Source organism: Hesperophylax consimilis, chromosome 12 (assembly GCF_061612785.1).
Source record: "Hesperophylax consimilis isolate HC1 chromosome 12, BYU_Hcon_1.0, whole genome shotgun sequence".
Lineage (NCBI taxonomy): Eukaryota > Metazoa > Arthropoda > Insecta > Trichoptera > Limnephilidae > Hesperophylax > Hesperophylax consimilis.
Window position 1 is genome coordinate 939,670 of NC_142847.1, and position 19,838 is coordinate 959,507.

At 34.7% G+C, this 19,838-nt stretch overlaps 1 protein-coding gene across 1 annotated transcript in view; it reads left to right on the plus strand.

Moving 5' to 3' along the window:
* Window positions 1-18,478, plus strand: part of LOC149418979 (uncharacterized) — a 121,153-nt gene extending 102,675 nt beyond the window's left edge. The window contains exons 2-5 of the mRNA XM_089637626.1: window positions 10,905-11,103; window positions 11,556-11,722; window positions 12,767-12,903; window positions 14,489-18,478. Of these exons, the coding sequence (XP_089493752.1) occupies window positions 10,905-11,103; window positions 11,556-11,722; window positions 12,767-12,903; window positions 14,489-14,618 (633 nt within the window). The 3' untranslated portion in view covers window positions 14,619-18,478. The remainder of the gene's footprint in view (window positions 1-10,904; window positions 11,104-11,555; window positions 11,723-12,766; window positions 12,904-14,488) is intronic.
* The last annotated feature ends 1,360 nt before the right edge of the window (window positions 18,479-19,838 follow it).

Genomic DNA, 19,838 nt, shown 5'->3' on the forward strand with positions numbered 1-19,838 from the left:
ATACCCGCCTACAAATTGCAAAAAAATAATTTATAATATATTAATGTAGGTACTCCAAGATGGCACAGTTTTCCAAGATATCAGTTTCGTGGGAACTTTGCAACACTGAACGAACAATGGTATTGTTAATGAATGAATAATTAGTTGGAATTTTTATGAGGAAATTTCTCCTTCATTTCATTCTTTTGCATTGTGATAGGTCAAAGTCGTAATGTTTATAATAATTTGGACGGGGTTTGAATTCTTTTATAACCTGTGTTTTTTTGTCGAACGGTGGGAAATCCAGGTAAATGCAGAAGGTTTCGATAGTCGTAAATGCCAACTGTCATTGAAAAAGAGAAAGACTATCAGTCAGGTTCGAGGCGTTGCTTAAAATTACTTTAACCGTGTTTGGTGACCAGATCTGAAAAGCCAGGTGGTTTCCAACTATTTTCATTCCCATTCCATTTATTGATTTATCATCACAATATATCCACAATAAGGAACCCCAATGAAATATATTGTGGTTATAAAAATATATATTTATGTAAATCAACAACCGCTAATTCTGATTATATAAAATTATAAATTATATGATATGATATATAACCATTTTTTTTAAATTGGGAAGCGGATATTGGTAGCACACTTCGTGCCGGCAACCACTTATTGTATAACCAATGACTATGACAGTAGCGGTTCGCTGCGTTTGGGGACTGAGCAGGGGTGCCCGGGTTCACGGACTAAGATTTATCTGGGTCCCTAAACAGAGCATTAGTGCTATTTTGTATGAATTGCAATGTAGTCAAATCTATGGTGAGGGGAAATTTCCTGTCAGCCATCTTGTATGACAAACTTTTTAAATGATTTTATGCTAAGTGGTGCATGATGAACCATTATAATTTTATTTTGTGTTGTTAAGGCGATGCACTACGTCGTGTAGTATTTTAAATTGAGCCGCTATCAATAACAACCCTTATGTAGATGGCGATAAGGTTTAAATTCCCGCTTAACACCATCCGCCTGTTTTGATTTATGCAAGAAAAAAACATGGCCAAAAAGTGCCTTTTATTTTATTTTGTGGATGTTCAAGCAGAAATATTTAATTTTTTTCGATCATTTTATAAATAACTTAATTTGCCACATTATACAATAAAATCATAACCGAAAATGGGTTCTTAAGTAGGAGATTTTGAACTTTAAAGCAGTTTTTATAGGCCTTATACATTATTTTTTTCTGGGCTTATCTAAAGAATACTCGATTATTTTAAAGGCCAAGATGTATTCTACTCGAAATATTTAATTAAAGCATCTGAAACATTTCTAGGCGACCAAATTTTCAAACCAAAAACACATGATTTTACATTCTTACGCATGGCATCGCCTTAATGCGTTATAACACCCACGACTTCAAATTGTAGAAAAAGTTCAAATTCTCGAATAGCTCCGTCCAGGGCGTTTTAAGTTCAAGTCCTAGAACTTGCTAAGATATTTTTTTAAACGTTAATACCTTTCTTCGAAATAAACGGTAACTTTAGAAACACCCTGTAACGCTAAAATATTGGTTAATTTCTATTATCAGAGGTCAGTCCCAACTTATTATGATATTGTACTATAAATACATGTGATAGATTAATATTGTGTCCACCGCAAGTATATCTACCACGTACTGCGCCGACCATGTTATTTTGTGTGTATACATGTAAATAATCACAATAAACAATTTAATAAAAAATATCAGAATTGCTAATGACTGCACCTGGAAAGTAGTGATGAAGTAACAAGAAAAGCAAATGAATAATTTCATCTGAAGAAACTTAGATTTGGCACGACCCACTTTTTATACAGCATTTTATAAATAAATATTTCGTGAATAAAGAATAAATAAATAAAATAAATTGATGATTTTAATCAACGAAATGCTTTGGCAATCTCAGAAGACATGCCAGGTAAGAAAATTTTGCCTGAAAAAAAAATCCTGACATGACCTCATAAAAGTATTGCTATCTCATTTCGTGTTACGTTGATAAATATGATTTAAACAGTTCTAGAAAGAGAGAATACCGCGCTTTATGAATGTGGCGGTTTTTACAGTGGCAATGCGTACCGCCGCCCCGGGAACCATTTATTGGGAGACCAACACCCCTGCCTTAGGTCACCCCAAGTGGTTTGCTACGTTTGTTGACTTAGCAGAGGTTCACGGGTTCATGGTGTGAGGTTTTTCTATTAAGAATCTCTTCAAACTATTGGTAATCCGGTTAAAAACGGGATTGCAGGTCATAATGAATGAATTAACAAATTTCCTGATAAACTTTTAGTAAATGACGAATATACCATCACGATGTCGGAACACGTGAAAAACCTAATAAATTGGGAGGTGGGTATGGGTACCGCCGCCCGGGAACCATTTATTGGAATACCATCACCTCAAGTGATTTTCTACGTTTGGTGACTTAGCAGGGGTGCCCGGGTTCATCGGGTGAGGTGTGTTCAGATCTAGGCCGCGGATGCGTTTGCCTACTGCGTGGTGGGCCGGAGAGACTGGATGAGGAAGGCCTTTTGACATCTCCACCCGGACTTGCTCGATCCATCGCCTTGCACCGCAATGGGAGGGATAGTTTCACACCCCCGTCACTCTGGACACTCCTGACCCCAGATTCCTGCCCACCCCTACCCAAAAATATTGACGAGTGTAAATCTTTCCAACAAAGTTGATCAAAGTTTTTATTTAGAAATCTTGTCGTTCAATAAAAGTTGATCAACTAAAATTGAAACGCTTGAACCCTAAAAGAGTAAAAACGTAAAGAATCGCAAGCGAGAGCGTATTAAATATCGTATAAATAATTGACATTTAAAGTTCGCAGGTAGGTACTGGTATTGGGTATTGGGTACCCACCTGGGCATTTCTGAACCTGTATTATATTGGTCAGCGCCAACATCGCCGCCAGGTGTCTGCAGAAGAGAATGTCATGTAACTTGAAAATGTTACCTAGCAACAAAAAAGAAACTACTTTCATTTTTACTCTAAAAAAGTTGCCATAAAAACATCTAGATACGGTCTACCGACGCGGAGCTGGCCGGTACGCGTATTTTCAATTATGGCAACACAGAAACACGTTAGTTTTTATGTAGCCTTTTGGAACATATTTGATAATGCAAATAAGGTTGATTCAATATTCAATTAGTGCGGCCTTGTCAGGCTTAGACTGAAAATCTGATTTAATAATATTAACAGTTGCATTTAGGTTATATAGGGTTTTCCAATAAGAGGTGTTATTTTTAATAGCCCACTATTTCGGTAGATGTTACTTTTGAAGCTGTCATTTTTTGACATTTGACAAGTAGAAACTACGCCATTAATAAAAATGTAACAATACACGCTTCAACAACCCATTGAAATTATTAAAATTCACTTGAGTGAATCAAATACAAATCTTCTTGAGTGATGAGGCCCATTTCCATCTCGGTGGCTTCGTCGACAAGCAAAATTGTCGCATCTGGGGCTCGGAAAACCCAAGAGATATTGTTGAAAAGCCTGTCTATCCTCAACGTGTGACTGTTTGGTACGGTTTATGGTCCGGCGGAGTCATTGGACCTTACTTTTTCGAAAATGAGGCTGGAGCAACAGTTACGGTGAATGGATTGCGCTATCGAGAGATGATTAATGATTTTTTTTTCTGAAATTGGATTGTATTGATTTGGACTACATGCCACACAAGCAACGAAACCATTGATCTTTTACGATTGAATATCAAAATAACACCTCTTATTGGAAAACCCTGTATTATGTAGGTACTAGCTAACGTGTACCCGGCGTTACTCGGGATTATGAATGGTTTGGAGTAAGGTTTTGAGGTTGTGAATTCTAGTGTACCTTAAAACTGGGTCTATTTTTAAGATGAAATTAATATTATTCTGAAGAATTGAAAAAGTTTACCTTTTATAAATTTTTGTTTCGTCAAATCGTGCCATAGTTCCAACATGACCTCCTCGGGTGTCCCCGATTCAATTAATTGTTACTATTAAAAAAAAAACTACATTATATCGATTTTTGTTGTTTGTTTTTGGGGTGTTATGCCGTGTTACGCTAACTCCTTCTTTAGCCGACGTTTCGGACAGCGTTGCAGTGTCCATCATCAGGGCAGATCCGGTAGATCCGAAGATGTGTGAACATAACACCCCAAAAACAAACAACAAAAATGCTTTTGGCCGTGAGAATCTAAAAACTTACCTACATTATATCGAATTTAATTGACTCCGTATCTGATTCTATTGCAGAGATAATGCGTTAGGCCTTCCTCGGACGTTCCCAACTTCTTCTAAAATTCAAACCACTTTCTAAACACTCCCTATAACAGACTTTGAAATTTTCAGCGATATCAGTCCAGTAGTTTTTGAATCTGAGGAGAACAAACAAAGAAACATATTATTACAACATAGTATCTATATTGTTTTTTCAATACACGTAGTAATCGAAAAGAAACTGCATGCGTTTCTTTCTGGTGAGCTTTTGATTGGAGATATTTAAAGATGGGAGGCACAAGTCACTAGGGGTATTTCGTAGTCCAAATGTCTGACAATTCTTTGCTTAAATTTCAACAATGCAAAGATTCGTTTCATCGTCATTTTGAAATTTTCTTTGCGACTAAATGAAATGTGCGATATTTGATGACATGCAGTGGAAAGACAGAGCTCGTGCTAAATGGGATAGAACCAAAAGGTACTTAGACATAAGAGACAATTGTATCTATGCTTTTGCATAAATATATTCTGCCTCAAATGGCTTTAGCTGTGTTTGGTGACCAGATGTGAACAGCCCGATATTTCCTTACCTTCCTCTTCCCAATCTCCTTCCCCTCCCCACTATCTTCAACCTCACAACATACCTCAATTGGGGATACCATAGTCTCACTGGCTCCAGACAGTTGGGAGCAGTTGGGACTCTTGTGCGATATTCACACAAACAAATAAAATAAAACAAATTCTAGTGTCATAATATTATAGAAGATCATGTGTAGATAATTAATTTTATGTATCAATTAACGCCTTTTTGGGTTTTTACATATATTATGAATATTTAATTAAAAATAATAGATAATTAGAGATAATAAGAACATTTAAAGTTCGTGCCAAAGTATTGTAATCTGTTATCATTGTAGATTTTTTATACAAAGTTGATAGACTCTGGTAAACAAGCAAATATTTATGACAATTTCTTGCTGGCAAGAAATTTCCGTATTGTCGGTCGAAATTTTTGACGGTGGGTTCGTTCGGCTATCAGTATTACGACGATATTGCTTATTTTTTATAAGTCTATTTTATTCTTTCTCTGTTACATAATGTGTCATTCGTCTCTGTTCGCCACCTTCCCGCTATCAAAACTGTCATAATTTCAAACACGATTAAAATTAATAAATAATTATCAAAAAAATAAACTAGTTTCGTGGAGTTATTGCAAGAGATCGTTATTTTGTGTTTTTGTTGGCGGGACACAGTAATATTGACGGACAACTCTTTGCTCAAGAGGTGTAGCACGGACGATGGATAAAGCCCTTTGTCAATACGATATTGAAGAAATTCGTCATCTATAATCAGTTAGTGATACTTGCGAGCACTGTTGATTCCGACAGTCGGTGGACAAAGTCGTTACTTTTAGCGCAGCCTCCGAGGTGTCGGATGAGCTGTCAATATTTTGGATCACAACTTTTTGGATAATGTCGTTTATTATGGAAAATAATTGGCTTAATAATGAATGGGAGTGAACTAACTAAGCTCTCAGAACTGAAATAAATCTTATACAACATCATTCTGTTCCAGCATCGAGAAACAAAAGTTGGTAGTTATGAGTTATGACTAATGATCTCAAGAACGTATTAACTCCTTTTTTTAGTATAAAAAAATACACGCGTGAATATTACAATTCGACATTATTAGTCAATTTATTAGTATTCAATTCATAGAGAGATGCGCCAGTGTTGCAATTATGCATCAAATTCTGACTTATTGCGTTGTCAACATCGGTTTATAATCATCGATAGTTAGACCCACTGCAAGACAATATGCACTTTATCTACATAGTTCGTTTATTATTAATTATTGAAGAATACAATGTTGACGTTTATTGCCTTTTTCAAGTATTCCGAATACTTGTCACGCCATTCATGTTATGCGCAGGTACCTAGATTATAGCTACTCGTTGAAACCACATCATTACCGAAAACAAATTATTGTGGTTTCCTCGTGTTATTATAGAAGCGAACCAGTGTATTTTTTAATAATTTTTCATGAATGAACGGATAATGGATGCATCAAACAAAAAAATCGACGAACGTATTGTACAAAAATATTTAAAAGAGATTTCACATAGATATTTATATGATAAATTATTCTGAAAAACTTACATTTATATAATGTGATTTTTCAACTGTTAATGCTGTGCAAATCCATCGTATCAATAAAGCATAACAAATGATTTTTAAACTTTATTCAACTAAGGGCAAGTTTTCACAGAATTTGAATAATTCATCAAAATTCAAATGATAATTTTCGTGAACGATTGTTTCACTTAACTGAAGTAATAACAGTACTTGAGAATTTATTTTTAAAATTTTATGAACTGTTAAAATTTTGTGATACAACTGACCTTTATTGCCTTTTGATCGGACAGGTTTCAGACTATCACGGCCATCTTGAGACTGGTACATTTTATACTTCATTTGTTAATTGCTAGCATTATTATCTAATTTATAATGATTAGTTAAGTTAGGCTCGCTTACGATTTTTACATTTGCGGGAATTAGTTCAGTTTTACAATTGTTGAATTCAAACCTGAGTATCGGACTAGAGTCTGCTGCTCCCACAGACATATGAATATATAGACTAGAAATTAAAGGTGAGGGGTAAAATCAACTGTTGAAGAACGAAGGGGGTAAAGCTGACTGTGATTCGTAAATAAATCAATCTGACAGTATATAGGCATCTCGCATTATAATAACAACATTTAGTTCTTAAAAGTAAAATCTGCTTTTGAATGAATAGACATTTTTACATGGGAGCGCAAATTACTCGCCACGTTATGAACACATTTGCGAAGTCCAAATTCGGCAAAAAAAAATTCTTCTATTTTCAGAGTCGAATATTTTGTTTACGTATTTAGTTAAGACACTTTTATAAGTGTTCATAATTTACTTCCCAGTAACAACGATGCGCACACTTGAGAATCGCTACATTCGACCAATGTTGGCTCGATGTGATAGTATATGTTTCTACAACTGATTCATATTATACGACGTGAATAAGCTTAAAATGATGCTTACATATGGAATGTAATACGACAATTGGGTTTATTCTCTTTTTCACATCTATTTTTACAAGTTTTCATAGCACAAGCAACCATTTTGCCGTGTTATTTCGTAAAATGCCTCGACCATAGCTCGACGCTAGTTCGAACAAGAATGATGACGTCACATTCTCAAGATTCACGGGAAGCCATACGCGAGCCCAGCCGGCTCCAATGGAACCGGTATGGGGAGTGGGGAATAATACGCTTTTAATCACTTAGGGCAGGTCTACTAATATTCATATGTCTCTCTCCTGATCACCAAATGTCTATGGCTGCTCCCATCCGTCTATAGCCATTGTGACTCAGGCAAATTCCCCAATTAGAGTATGTAGCCGGGATGGAAGGAAATGGAGAAGAGGGAGATGGGGAAGTAATAATAATGAATGTAAGTTCACATAAAGTCATGGTGTTTGAAAGAGAGAGTACGAAAATAGTGTGTAATATAGTTTTGAATGATGAATACTTGGAGCAGGTGGATGAGTTTGTGTATTTAGGAAGTATGTTCTAGAGATATGAGAACGCTGACAGAGATATTGAAAGAAGGGTAAATGCAGGTAACTCCATTAATGGAGGACTGAACGTAGTTGACGCAGGGTGTATCGGCACGTACCCGACAAACTTTAACCAGCTATTCCTCAGCACATTTGGAGTAAAAAATGTTATAGGCGCTTTGCTGTCCGGTAACATTTTTTCAATTAAAAAAAAAAAAAAAAAAAAATCCACACTCCGTCACTGTCATTTGCATTGTTTCTCGTGTTCAACAGCTGTTATTAGCAAGTGTGTCAAAAAGTGTCCTCGCTCTTTCGTACAAACTAAATAATAATAGCTAAAAATGAGACGAATGGTGCCGTGCCATTTCGTTGTGATTGTAAAAGCGCGCCAACGTAGGTACGTACGTACATTATTCAACGAAACTCGAACAAAATATTGCCAGACGGGTTTTCAAACTTTGACAAAGGATAAAACATTGGTGACATGTGGTGAAAATATGAATAATACATTTTTTATTAAAAAAAATGTTACCAGACAGCAAAGTGCCCAAAACATTTTTTACTCCAAATGCGCTAAAGAATAGCTGGTTAAAGTTTGTCGGGTACGTGCCGATACACCCTGTATATTATTTTAATAAATAAATTGTTAAATGCCACATAATTTCCACTTTGGACGCTATATGGGTACCGCCGCCCCGGGGAACTTTTATTGGATGACCGACATATCTGCCATAGGTCACTCAAAGTAGTTCGCTATGTTTGGTGATTAAGCAAGGGTGCCCAGGTTCATACGACTGGTTGACAGAGGCTTTTTTACGTTACCGGCAGGACTCTCTCGACCCATCGCCTTGCACCGCAGTTGATTAATAATTTCGTCACTCCCGGTCACATTGACCCATATTCCTACACTACCCTCATACCTTTTTACTTCCTAGAACTTCTTCCTTTCTTTAAAAAGACCCCCTCACAGCATTCTTTAAGACGTGAAATTAGTGTAAAATAAAATAAATTGACTTGCACTTGCTAGGATTTGAACCTGTGACCTCCGGATTCATAGCTGAGGGAGCCCAATGGAGGTCACAATTTTTACAGAATTTTCAATATCACAGAATGGTTTCATATTCAATCTCTTTTGGCTTATGAGTGCATGTGATTGGTTTTTACGTTACATTACGTTAGCTTATGAAGATAATATATATTTTTAATTACCTCTATAGATAAAAACCGATTCAAGCACATGTTCCGTTCAATCAAATGCTACTTGACAATACTGATTAAAATCTTATCGATAACGATGTCCACCAACGTGTAAAATTGAGATAAAATTTGACAAATTTAAATAGTTTTACGTCATTTCATAACAAATGATAATATTTATGGCAACAAACTACCTATTTAGTTATCAATTACAGAATAGTTTTAATCATAACGAAGCTCTTCTAGTTTTTTTTATTATAAACAACAATTTAACTACATGTAAACACAACCGTTTTGCATAAAACAAAAATTGATATTAAAAACAATTTTATAATTTTAATATTTATTTTAAATTTCGTCTCAAAAAACACACTAAAAATATTAACTGAATTCTTTAACATTTAAATAAAGAATAACGAACATAATAACCAATCCCCCACTCTCTCTACATACACACATGCGTAGCTTTATTATTATGGTGGTACATCTAATATAAGTGATTTTTTTAAACATTTTAAAATATACCTATATCTTCTGTTCAAAGTTGTCTAAGGTTCTTGGTAGGGTTTTTTTAAATCCTAAGTTGGATTGTTTCAAAATTAAGATTCTTAGGTTGAATTGTTTCAAACTATGATTATTAGTTTGGATTGGTTCAAACTATAATTTTTATGTTGGATTGTTTTAAACTATGTTCTTAGGTTGGATTGTTTATACTATGATTATTAGGTTAGATTGTTTCAAACTATGATTCTTAGGTTAAATTGTTTCAAACCATGATTATTAGTTTGGATTGGTTCAAACTATGATTCTTATATTGGATTGTATCAAACCATGTTCTTAAGTTGGATTGTTTTAAACTATGATTCTTAGTGTATATTGTTTCAAACTATGATTCTTAGGTTAGATTGTTTCAAACTATGATTCTTAGGTTAGATTGTTTCAAACTATGATTTTTAGGTTTAGTTGTTTCAAACTATGATTCTCAGGTTGGATTGGTTCAAACTATGATTATTATATTGGATTGTTTCAAACTATGATTATTATGTTGGATTATTTCAAACTATGTTCTTAGGTTGGATTGTTTATACTATGATTCTTAGGTTGGATTGTTTCAAACTATGATTCTTAGGTTGGATTGTTTCAAACTATGATTCTTAAGTTGGATTGTTTCAAACTTTGATTTTTAGGTTTAGTTGTTTCAAACTATGATTCTCAGGTTGGATTGTTTCAAACTATGATTCTTAGGTTGGATTGTTTCAAACTATGATTCTTAGGTTGGATTGTTTCAAACTTTGATTTTTAGGTTTAGTTGTTTCAAACTATGATTCTCAGGTTGGATTGTTTCAAACTATGATTCTTAGACTGGATCTTTTCAAACTATGTTCTTAGGTTGGATTTGTTTCAAAGTATAATTCTTAGGTTGGATTGTTTCAAACTATGATTCTAAGGTTGGATTGTTTCAAACTGTTATTCTTTGGATAGATTGTTTCAAGTACCTATAAATATATACCAGTATATCTATGTTTCTCTCTAAACATATATCTTTTTTACTGTTAAGTTCCTTAGATATATTAGTTTTATAATGCCTCAATACGAATAAATAGGTAAAGAGGAGAGGAAGAGGAATGTAAGATAAAGTTAGGAGATGCTCCCATTAATATTATTACTCCCATTGCATTAATTTATGATCGTACGCGTTTCATTGGTTTTGAAGGTTATTGCTAAGAATGTCTACATTATGATTTTTTTGATTGAATAGACATCTAATGTGACGAGAGTTCGAAACAATCCCAACCTAAAGCAACGCTTTAATTCTTTCTCTCACTCGCATCTTTATCACATCTTCCAGTAATACCTGTTAACCTTTAACTGATCGTTCTATTTAACCTTTCCAGGTCCATAGCATGCCGCTGCAGGGCAGTGGCGGCGAGGGCGCGCGCGGCTGGGGCGGTTGGCCAGCGGGCCTGGCGGGGTCGGGCGCGGATTCCCCGCCGGCCAGCGCAGGCCGTGGCGCCTGCTGGCCCGACGGAGACGACGAAGAGATCGACGTTGATGACGAGGAGACCGGCGGAAAAACGACGAGAAGTATACAAGGTAAACACTAATTTCATTTTAAAGTAATGTCAAAATTTTACTGCGGCTCATAGCATTTCCATTCACTACATCTCTATTTTACTTTTCGTAAAATTTTCTGCAATTATATACTTGGATTAGACTAGGAGGTGGGTTCAAATAGAAAACTTTAAAAAAAGTCAAATGTATAATGTGTGAATCCCTAATTGTCGCTAATTGTCCCTAAATGTGAATCCTTAATTGTAGCAGATGTATAAAACGTGAATCCTTAATTGTTGCAGATGTATAAAATGTGAATCCTTAATTGTCGCAGATGTATAAAATGTGAATCCTCAATTGTTGAACATGTATAAAATGTGAATCCTCAATTGTCGCAGATGTATAAAATGTGAATCCTTAATTGTCGCAGATGTATAAAATGTGAATCCTTAATTGTTGCAGATGTATAAAATGTGAATCCTTAATTGTTGCAGATGAGGAGAGTTCGGGGAGTGAGCGCGTGGAGCGCATGGGCGCGCGGCGGCGATTGGGCGGGCGCAGGCGAAGGGCGGCCGCCTCGGCCCGAGAGCGGAACTTGCGCCGGCTCGAGAGCAACGAGCGGGAACGCATGCGCATGCACTCGCTCAACGATGCCTTCGAGGTTAGTTCTAATTGCGACTGCCACTTCTGCACTTTCTGCAATCCTGGTGCATGTAGGTTGTCCATGGCCAACTTATTATCATTGAAATTGATTATATTATTTGGCAGGATGGGTGCATGCGTGAAATGATTAATTTTCACGCGTTGCCTAAAATTATTCAAGTTCAATTAACTTTTAATTTAAAATACTGGAACTGATCATATCAGACAACCGATAAATTATGCATACTGGTGGATATCCCGGGTTTTCTTCACAATCTTAATCAATAAAACTCCGGCTTCAACAAAACACGTGGACTTTTATTGTGATTGATTGACAATGGCACTGATATCTTAATTAGCAGAAGGTTGGAATAATATAGACCCCGACCTTGAGGTTCTCACCTAATTAAATATCCCATTATTCTCGACAACTAACGCCATCTATAAATAACCTAATAGACTTATCTATTGTCCTCTATGGGTGAGCTCATACACTAATATCAAGATATTGCAAATTCCTGCCAAAATTATTTAATTAATTAATAATTCTTTATTTGAAATACGTATTTCTTGATTTTTAATAATTTACAGTTTTTTAAGTTTTATATATTTTTATGAGTCAAATATATTTTTATTTATTTTTCGGAATGACTTTATTGAGTAAAACCTCAAATTGTAATATTTAAATATTGAAGACAATATTAGTGATTTCTAAACGAAAATCTGAAACAGAAAAATCAGAAAAGGAAACGGTCACCCCAGTATAATAATAATTACGTATAATAATTTTATTATAAATTCTGCTCATGAACTGTGAATTTATTTTGTTTTAATTTCTTACTACAATTTATCTTGACGGTAATTAAAGTCGGATTTCGTGATTTTCCAAGAGGCTGCGCTTTTTTAGCTATCATCCGTACTATATATATATACGATTTCGAATATAGAAAATATAAATAGCCTTATTTAAAAAATTGTTCAATATTAGGTTCCTGTACTGTAACATCCCTAAATTGTGTGTCTTGCAAGAAATCCTTATGGAATAGTTCTATTATTGTTCCAGCAATTACGGGAAGTGATTCCCCACGTGAAGATGGAGCGGAAGCTCTCCAAGATAGAGACTCTCACCCTCGCCAAGAACTACATCATGGCTCTCACTAACGTCATTTGCGATATGCGGGGGGAAGAAAAACATTACACGTAAGTACTCAGCCACACACTGGTATCAACCTATTTGTCCGGCGACAGAAGGAACAATCACACACAATTATTAATGTTGATCTAAATTTTGGAAAATTGTAACAGTTCTATTGAATCTTTGATCATACACTCCACTGGTCTACTGATCTACCCATCTATCGTTGTCTAATCTACATTTAAGGCGATACACTGCGTCGTGTAATATTTTAAATTGAGCCGCTATCAATAACAAACCTTACGTAGATGGCGATAAGGTTTAAATTCCCGTTTAACACCATCCGCCTGTTTTGATTTATGCAAGAAAAAAACATGGCCAAAAAGTGCTTTTTATTTTATTTTGTGGATGTTCAGGCATAAATATTTAATTTTTTTCCGATCATTTTATAAATAACTTAATTTGCCACATTATACAATAAAATCATAAACGAAAATGGGTTCGTAAGTAGGAGATTTTGAACTTTAAAGCAATTTTCAAAGGCCTATACATTATTTTTTTCTGGACTTATAAAATGACTTATATAAAAAATACTCGATTATTTCAAAGGCCAAGACGTATTCTACTCGCATTATTTAATTAAAGCATCTGAAACATTTCTAGGCGACCAAATTTTCAAACCAAAAACACGTGATTTTGCATTACTACGTATGGCATCGCCTTAAAGAAATACCCGACTTTTACTCCTAGTAAGTGACATCAACGCACTATAAATTTGGCCTCGTACCAATTATTCTTGTGCTGCCAACAGCCGATCCTGTAACTATAGGAAAGAAACGAAGAAACCGCAAGCGGCGCTTCGCACCATTTGTTGTTGTTTCGTTCCTTTCCCATAATTCGAGGCTCAGATCGCGTTTCGGCTCCCAAATGTATTCGCGCCATAAGATATCTTAAATCAAAAATCGGATATTTTAATGTACCAGCGTGCTTCACACGCTCTTCTGTCCTATTCGAAGTGGATCATTGCAAAAGCAACTGTCAACAATTTTTTTGCTTGAACAGACCATGTAATAATTACAAAAACCTGTTATCAAAAGTGGACATTTTCAGATAAATTAATAATATAAAAGTCCATAAAAGAGTGTTTTAATGACATGCCATGAGTATTTTTTAATTTGTTGTTTATATAAACCGGTTATGAATTTAATTTATTTTTTCTTATTTTATTATAATACTAGTGGATCCCCTGCAATGCTACACTATTTCTAATGTCGTTCTCGGACGTCTCTGACTTATTTCACCATTCACTACTGTATACCACAATGTTACTGTTAAAAAAACTACATTACATCTACTTAAATACTTAACGCAGTATCTCATTGCATCTTCAAGTTGGAACCAACCATGCTCATTCAGAAAATTTCATTGAAATCGGTTGGGCGGTTTCGGAGAATAGCGTGTACTATTTTTCACTACAGTGACACATGATTATGTATGGTTTTTGTTTTATATAATTCTGTCCATTTCTTACCATCAAGGAGGAAATCTATAATTGCTTGTATTTTTAGGATAATGTAATAATATGTGAAGCATTAATAAATACGTAAATAATGCAACAAGATTTATCATAAATCTTTTATTTTGTTTTAGATTCGTGGATGCCGAAGAAGGTGAAGGCGAAGGAGAACCCGATGGCAGCTGTAGCAGTCCTATGGAGAACAACAACTGCCCCCTGCAGCGGGACTTGGAGGCCATGCCCACCGCCATTCCGCCCCTCTGATCTGCTCGTTCAAACAAAACAAACAAATGTGATATAAATATATTTACTAGACTTTCACAAAGGACACTTTACTGGACTTTCACAAAGCACAGCGCCATCTTGTCAAATCAGTGCTACCCCACGAACTCGTTGTGAAAAAACGTTCCACGATAAATAAATCAAAGAAAATTATCGGTAGGTACCTACCGTACCTATCCGAAAAAGTTATTTTCAAACTTTTGACAGTTTTTCTTTTCTGAAAACACTTCTATGGAAAGTCGTTCCACGACACCTACCTACATATTCTTATAAGTACAATTCCTGGTTTTCTTATCGGAAAGCTTTTCTGTGTTTATAAACGACGATGCAAATAGATGACAAAATATTTTGTCATTGTTTAATTTTAATGCCAATAGACGTTTTTGAAATCGATGACATTATTTATTTATAATAATACCTACTTCGTATCTGGGATGTAATACAGTGTTCCTTGTAAGTTTTATTGGTTTCATTTGTGTGACATATTTCTGTACTTGAATTTGTGAAAGTAGTTTTAAGAAATAAATATGTATAATACCAGCAGAGAGTTTTATCTCCTGCAATAAATCATAGACAATAATAATATTAGACGGGAAAGCTCCCTTTTGCCAATTAAATTTATTAGGGTTACCATATTACTTTATAACTATTTTTCGATAGACTAGAAACGCGAAAATACAACATAATGTATTGAAATAATTTATAAGATTTATCTCCCATAATATTATACAATTTGATTTAGACTTATGTATATTACTTTTGGTAAAGTTTATTAAGTTTTATAGCATTAATCACATTACATATAAATTGCCGTTAGCGGACGCAATCTAGAAGGTACCTATCATAATTGATAAATAGGTTTTTTTTATTACTTTTAAAATCATCAAACATCTTTCATACCCATCATAGATTTGATAAATAATTTTCATCTCGAATTCAATCGTCTGTCCATTTATAAAATTAAACAGTGTAGGAATTTAATGCATAAAAAATAAACAAAATTTTTATTAAAAATGTGACAAATAATTATGGTTGTGATTTTATGAGATAAGCGAATTTTATAATACCACAAAATGATTTCTCTACAGCTATACAATATTATTTAAATTTTTATTTGTTTCTCAAACTTATTTACAATATATTATTTGGAAACAGTAACCAAACAATCAATACTGCAATTAAATTATTAATTATCATTCATTTAAAATGTAAGTAGGTAAAGCACATATTTTAGACTCAACTTTTAGTACTAATAGTATTCCATTTATTAATATTATGTCAAATGCTTGTGTACAATATTATTTTTGTGTGATTCTTATTTTAAATTCGTACTACTCAATTTTATTTTATTTTATTTTTAAGAGAGTTACCAACATTATAATGCATATTAATTATTTGCTTTAAGTACTTGTTTAACTGTTTATTACCAACTACTTTGTTTAATTATTTTATGGTTTATTTAAACTTGAGTGAATTTGCCATTACATTTTAGTAATACTTCGATTTTATGTATCACTCTACATACATCATTTGCAGTTAGAAATAAGGGTAGAAATTCAAAACAAAATATTCAATAGGTAAGTAAATGCGAAAAATAAAATCTCAAAATGTAACTCAAGCGATTGGATTCCTAATTTATCATTAAGAGTAAGTTCTGCCATACACAATGCTTCCTGAATGATTCTGTTCACATGAAATATAAATATTAATTGTAATAATTTTCAGGGTTATTAAATGGGGGTAGGTAAAGCAAATCATTTTAAAGAGCACACGTCTGAATGTAAAAGTAAAATACCCTAACTATTCAATGTTTGCAGTGTGCACACTGATGAATTAGTTTGTAACACCCGCCCGCAGTCCCCTCTTACCCCTCTTACTCTGTAGAGGCAAAGATACTGGATACGTAACGACGTTAATCAATTATCACTTCATCATTTAAACTATAATAATTGATTTATAATTAATTATTTTTAACCTAGAGTCAGTAGGTACCTACTCAATTACTTAGAAGTAACCCGGGTGTCATGGGTAATGATATTGCGAATGCCTTGGCAAAACAAGGAGCGTCCAACCCTGTTGTTACCCTCGTAAACCACATTCCCCTATCTGACATTTTTTCCATCATCAAAGATAGATCCCACAATGTTTGGTCGGAGTATTGGCACATTGCTAGTCAATCCAAGGGAGCCTGCTATGCCTCAATACAAAGGACTATTCCATCAAAACCGTGGTTTCAGCAATTCCCTCATTTTTCCAAAAAAGAAATTTCTTCACTTATTCGAATGAGGATCGGACATTGTTCCGTTCCTTCCCATCTTTTTAAAATTCACATAGTTGACTCTCCAGATCGTACATTCTGTGGTCTAGAAGTGGGAACTTTACATCACATATTTTTTGGCTGTCCCTCTCTAAACAAATATCCTCTCTTCTATCAAGCCTTATCTAAAATTGCCTCCCCTCCATTCAACATCTCATCTCTTCTAAGTCTGAACTCGACTCCAATTTTCATTATAATTTTGAAATTTGCCTATTTAAATAAAATTAATGTTTAAATTCACCTTTCATTTCTCAATAATTTTTAAATGATGGCCAAGAACACCCTTGAAGGGTGAAAGCCAGAAATAATGGAAAAAAACCCGTTTAAGTTTCGCAATTTAATTTAACATTTCGTTATTTTATGTTTTTTTCTTTCATTCTAAAAGCAACAACAAAAACAGACCTCCGTGGTCGAAGGGTAATCTCAAGGTCGCGGGTTCAAATCTTGGCGTGCGCAAGTAAATTTTATTTGGGGATTTTGTGTTATTTGATATTTTATTCATTTAAAATAATATATAGCTTATTTGTGGCACGCTCCAGAGTGGATGATACTCTCAATATCGCCCTAGTATATCACCAGATCTAAATAGACAGGAACTTCCCCACCTCATCTCTTTTCCCTTCCCACTACCATCAGCCATATAACATACCCCAATTGGGGATGCCATAGTCTGGCTGGCCCCAGACGGTTAGGTCTCTTGTGTGGTATTTACATTTCAAAGTCAACCTTCATCTCGACCACAGCTTCCCAATAAAATAATGTTTTGGTACATTTAAAATGGGTTAACCTGAAAAAAATTGGATGTACGTGTTAGCTCTCTCTTTATCTCTTTAAAATGATTTACCTCTACATTTGTATAGCGGGAGAATATTTTTATGCCGAAATCATTGCAAACACAAGCTAATCATCGATATTATCAAATACCCTATAATTGATATTATCTACCAACAAATCGCAAAATTCAATGGTGTACAAAATAACTTTACACGACTATCAAGTACCTACTTAGTGCAAAAGAACTATCATTGTTTTGAGAAAATCGAGCATAAGGTTTTGGAAGTGTTTCAAATTCAAGTTTCGAAAATTTGTAGTGAAGCTGAAAAAAATGTACCTATCTCACTTAAAACAATATTACGGATTTTTAGCAAATGTTACACAACAAAGATGCGAGACAAGCGAAGATTTCTGCAAGATTACACGGGACCAATCTACATAACAAAAAAAAAAACTTGTTGAAAATTTTTGAGATTTTAACGAAAAGAAGACTTTTAGCACTCGTTCACACAAATAGCGCAGCATTTTTCACAGTTTTGGATCGTTTCGATTAACATAACGCATCATGTGAACGAGTGTTTATTTTGTTTATCACTAATGAAATCGAACATTACTTTTTAAATTTTTTATTTATATTGAATCTTCAAAAATATGCATATTTATTGTTGTAAGTTTTTTATATTAATTGTGTTATAGTTAGGTTATGTGAGCATAATATATTTTACGAACGAATTATTATCGATTCAAAATCTTTACATACATCTGTTGTTTTATTATTAAATATAAACCCTTTTTTACATTACTTTACACAGGAGGCCCTGAGGAAAATAATTTCTTCCAATTCCTATGTCATCTTTGGTGGAAGGTAAGAAAGAAGAGGAAATTCTGGGAAGGGAAAGGATACGAGGGGTGGGTAGGAATGTGGGGATCAGTGTGTTCGGAGTAACGGACGTATGAGTGCATCCCTCGAACTACGGTGCAAGGCGATGGGTCGAGATAGTCCTGCTGGAAAGGTCAAAAGTCTCCCTCAACCAGCCTCTCCCGATTCCCGATGTCGGTCACGCAATCGGTGGGCAGATGCATTCGCCGTCAACGCCTAGATAATCCTCACCCCCATGGACCCGGGAACCCCTCCTAAGTCACCAAACGTAGCGAACTACTCGGGGTGATCTATGGCAGAGGCGTTGGTTATCCAATACATGGTTCCCATACCCGCCTCCCAAATTGTTCTTAGTCATGACCACGGAATTAAAGAACGTTCAGGTCTTGATAACACGATTGTGCCGAAACCGGTCGGCGTGTTGATATAAAATAAAGTACCTACTTAGTACGCAACACAATGTTACATGTAAGTAATGTTCACAAAGTAGCTAAATAATAAAAAATACAATTAGGGTGTTTTTTGTTTTCCAGTTGTTTTTTAAATTTACAAAATACATAATACATCCAACATTTTTTAAGGAAATATTTTGGTTTTCAATATGTACACAGCGCCCCTGAGGTAATTTTTCACGAAAATCTTATCTTAAATCTTATCCTTAAGAATCTTATTATTATTAATATCATTCATTCAATTTTACTAAGAAATTATGGTGCGATATTTGTATCCGACATTAATTTGGCCTAACTTCGTTAAACGTTGTCTTCTGATGAAGGTAAATAAACTGTCTGGGTTTTACAGTTATGTCATCATTACGTACGATTGTTTGAATTCACCCAAATATTTACGCGTGACAGCGGATCGCCATGATTACTGTTAGAAACTAGGCAGGTTGGTAATCCGGTAGTAGGCTGTTTTAGTAGGCTGTTCTTAGCCGATGACGCGGAACATAGGAATGCCTTCGTGGAATAATAATTGCCCACGATTAGGTACCTACCTATATTGCTATAATGGGCCAGAAAACAAGAACAGGGAAACGAAATTAAATTCAAGTCATAGACAAACAAATTGATAGACTGTCCCATCCTGGAAAGGAGAACAAACCAAATAGTGAGGAGCGGGAAGGGGGGCGCTACCATCTACCTTTCTGTAATTTTCCAATAAATTAATCTGACAGAAAACTGGCAACTCGTTGTAATATCAACTTTTAGCGAATGAATTATTGAAGTGA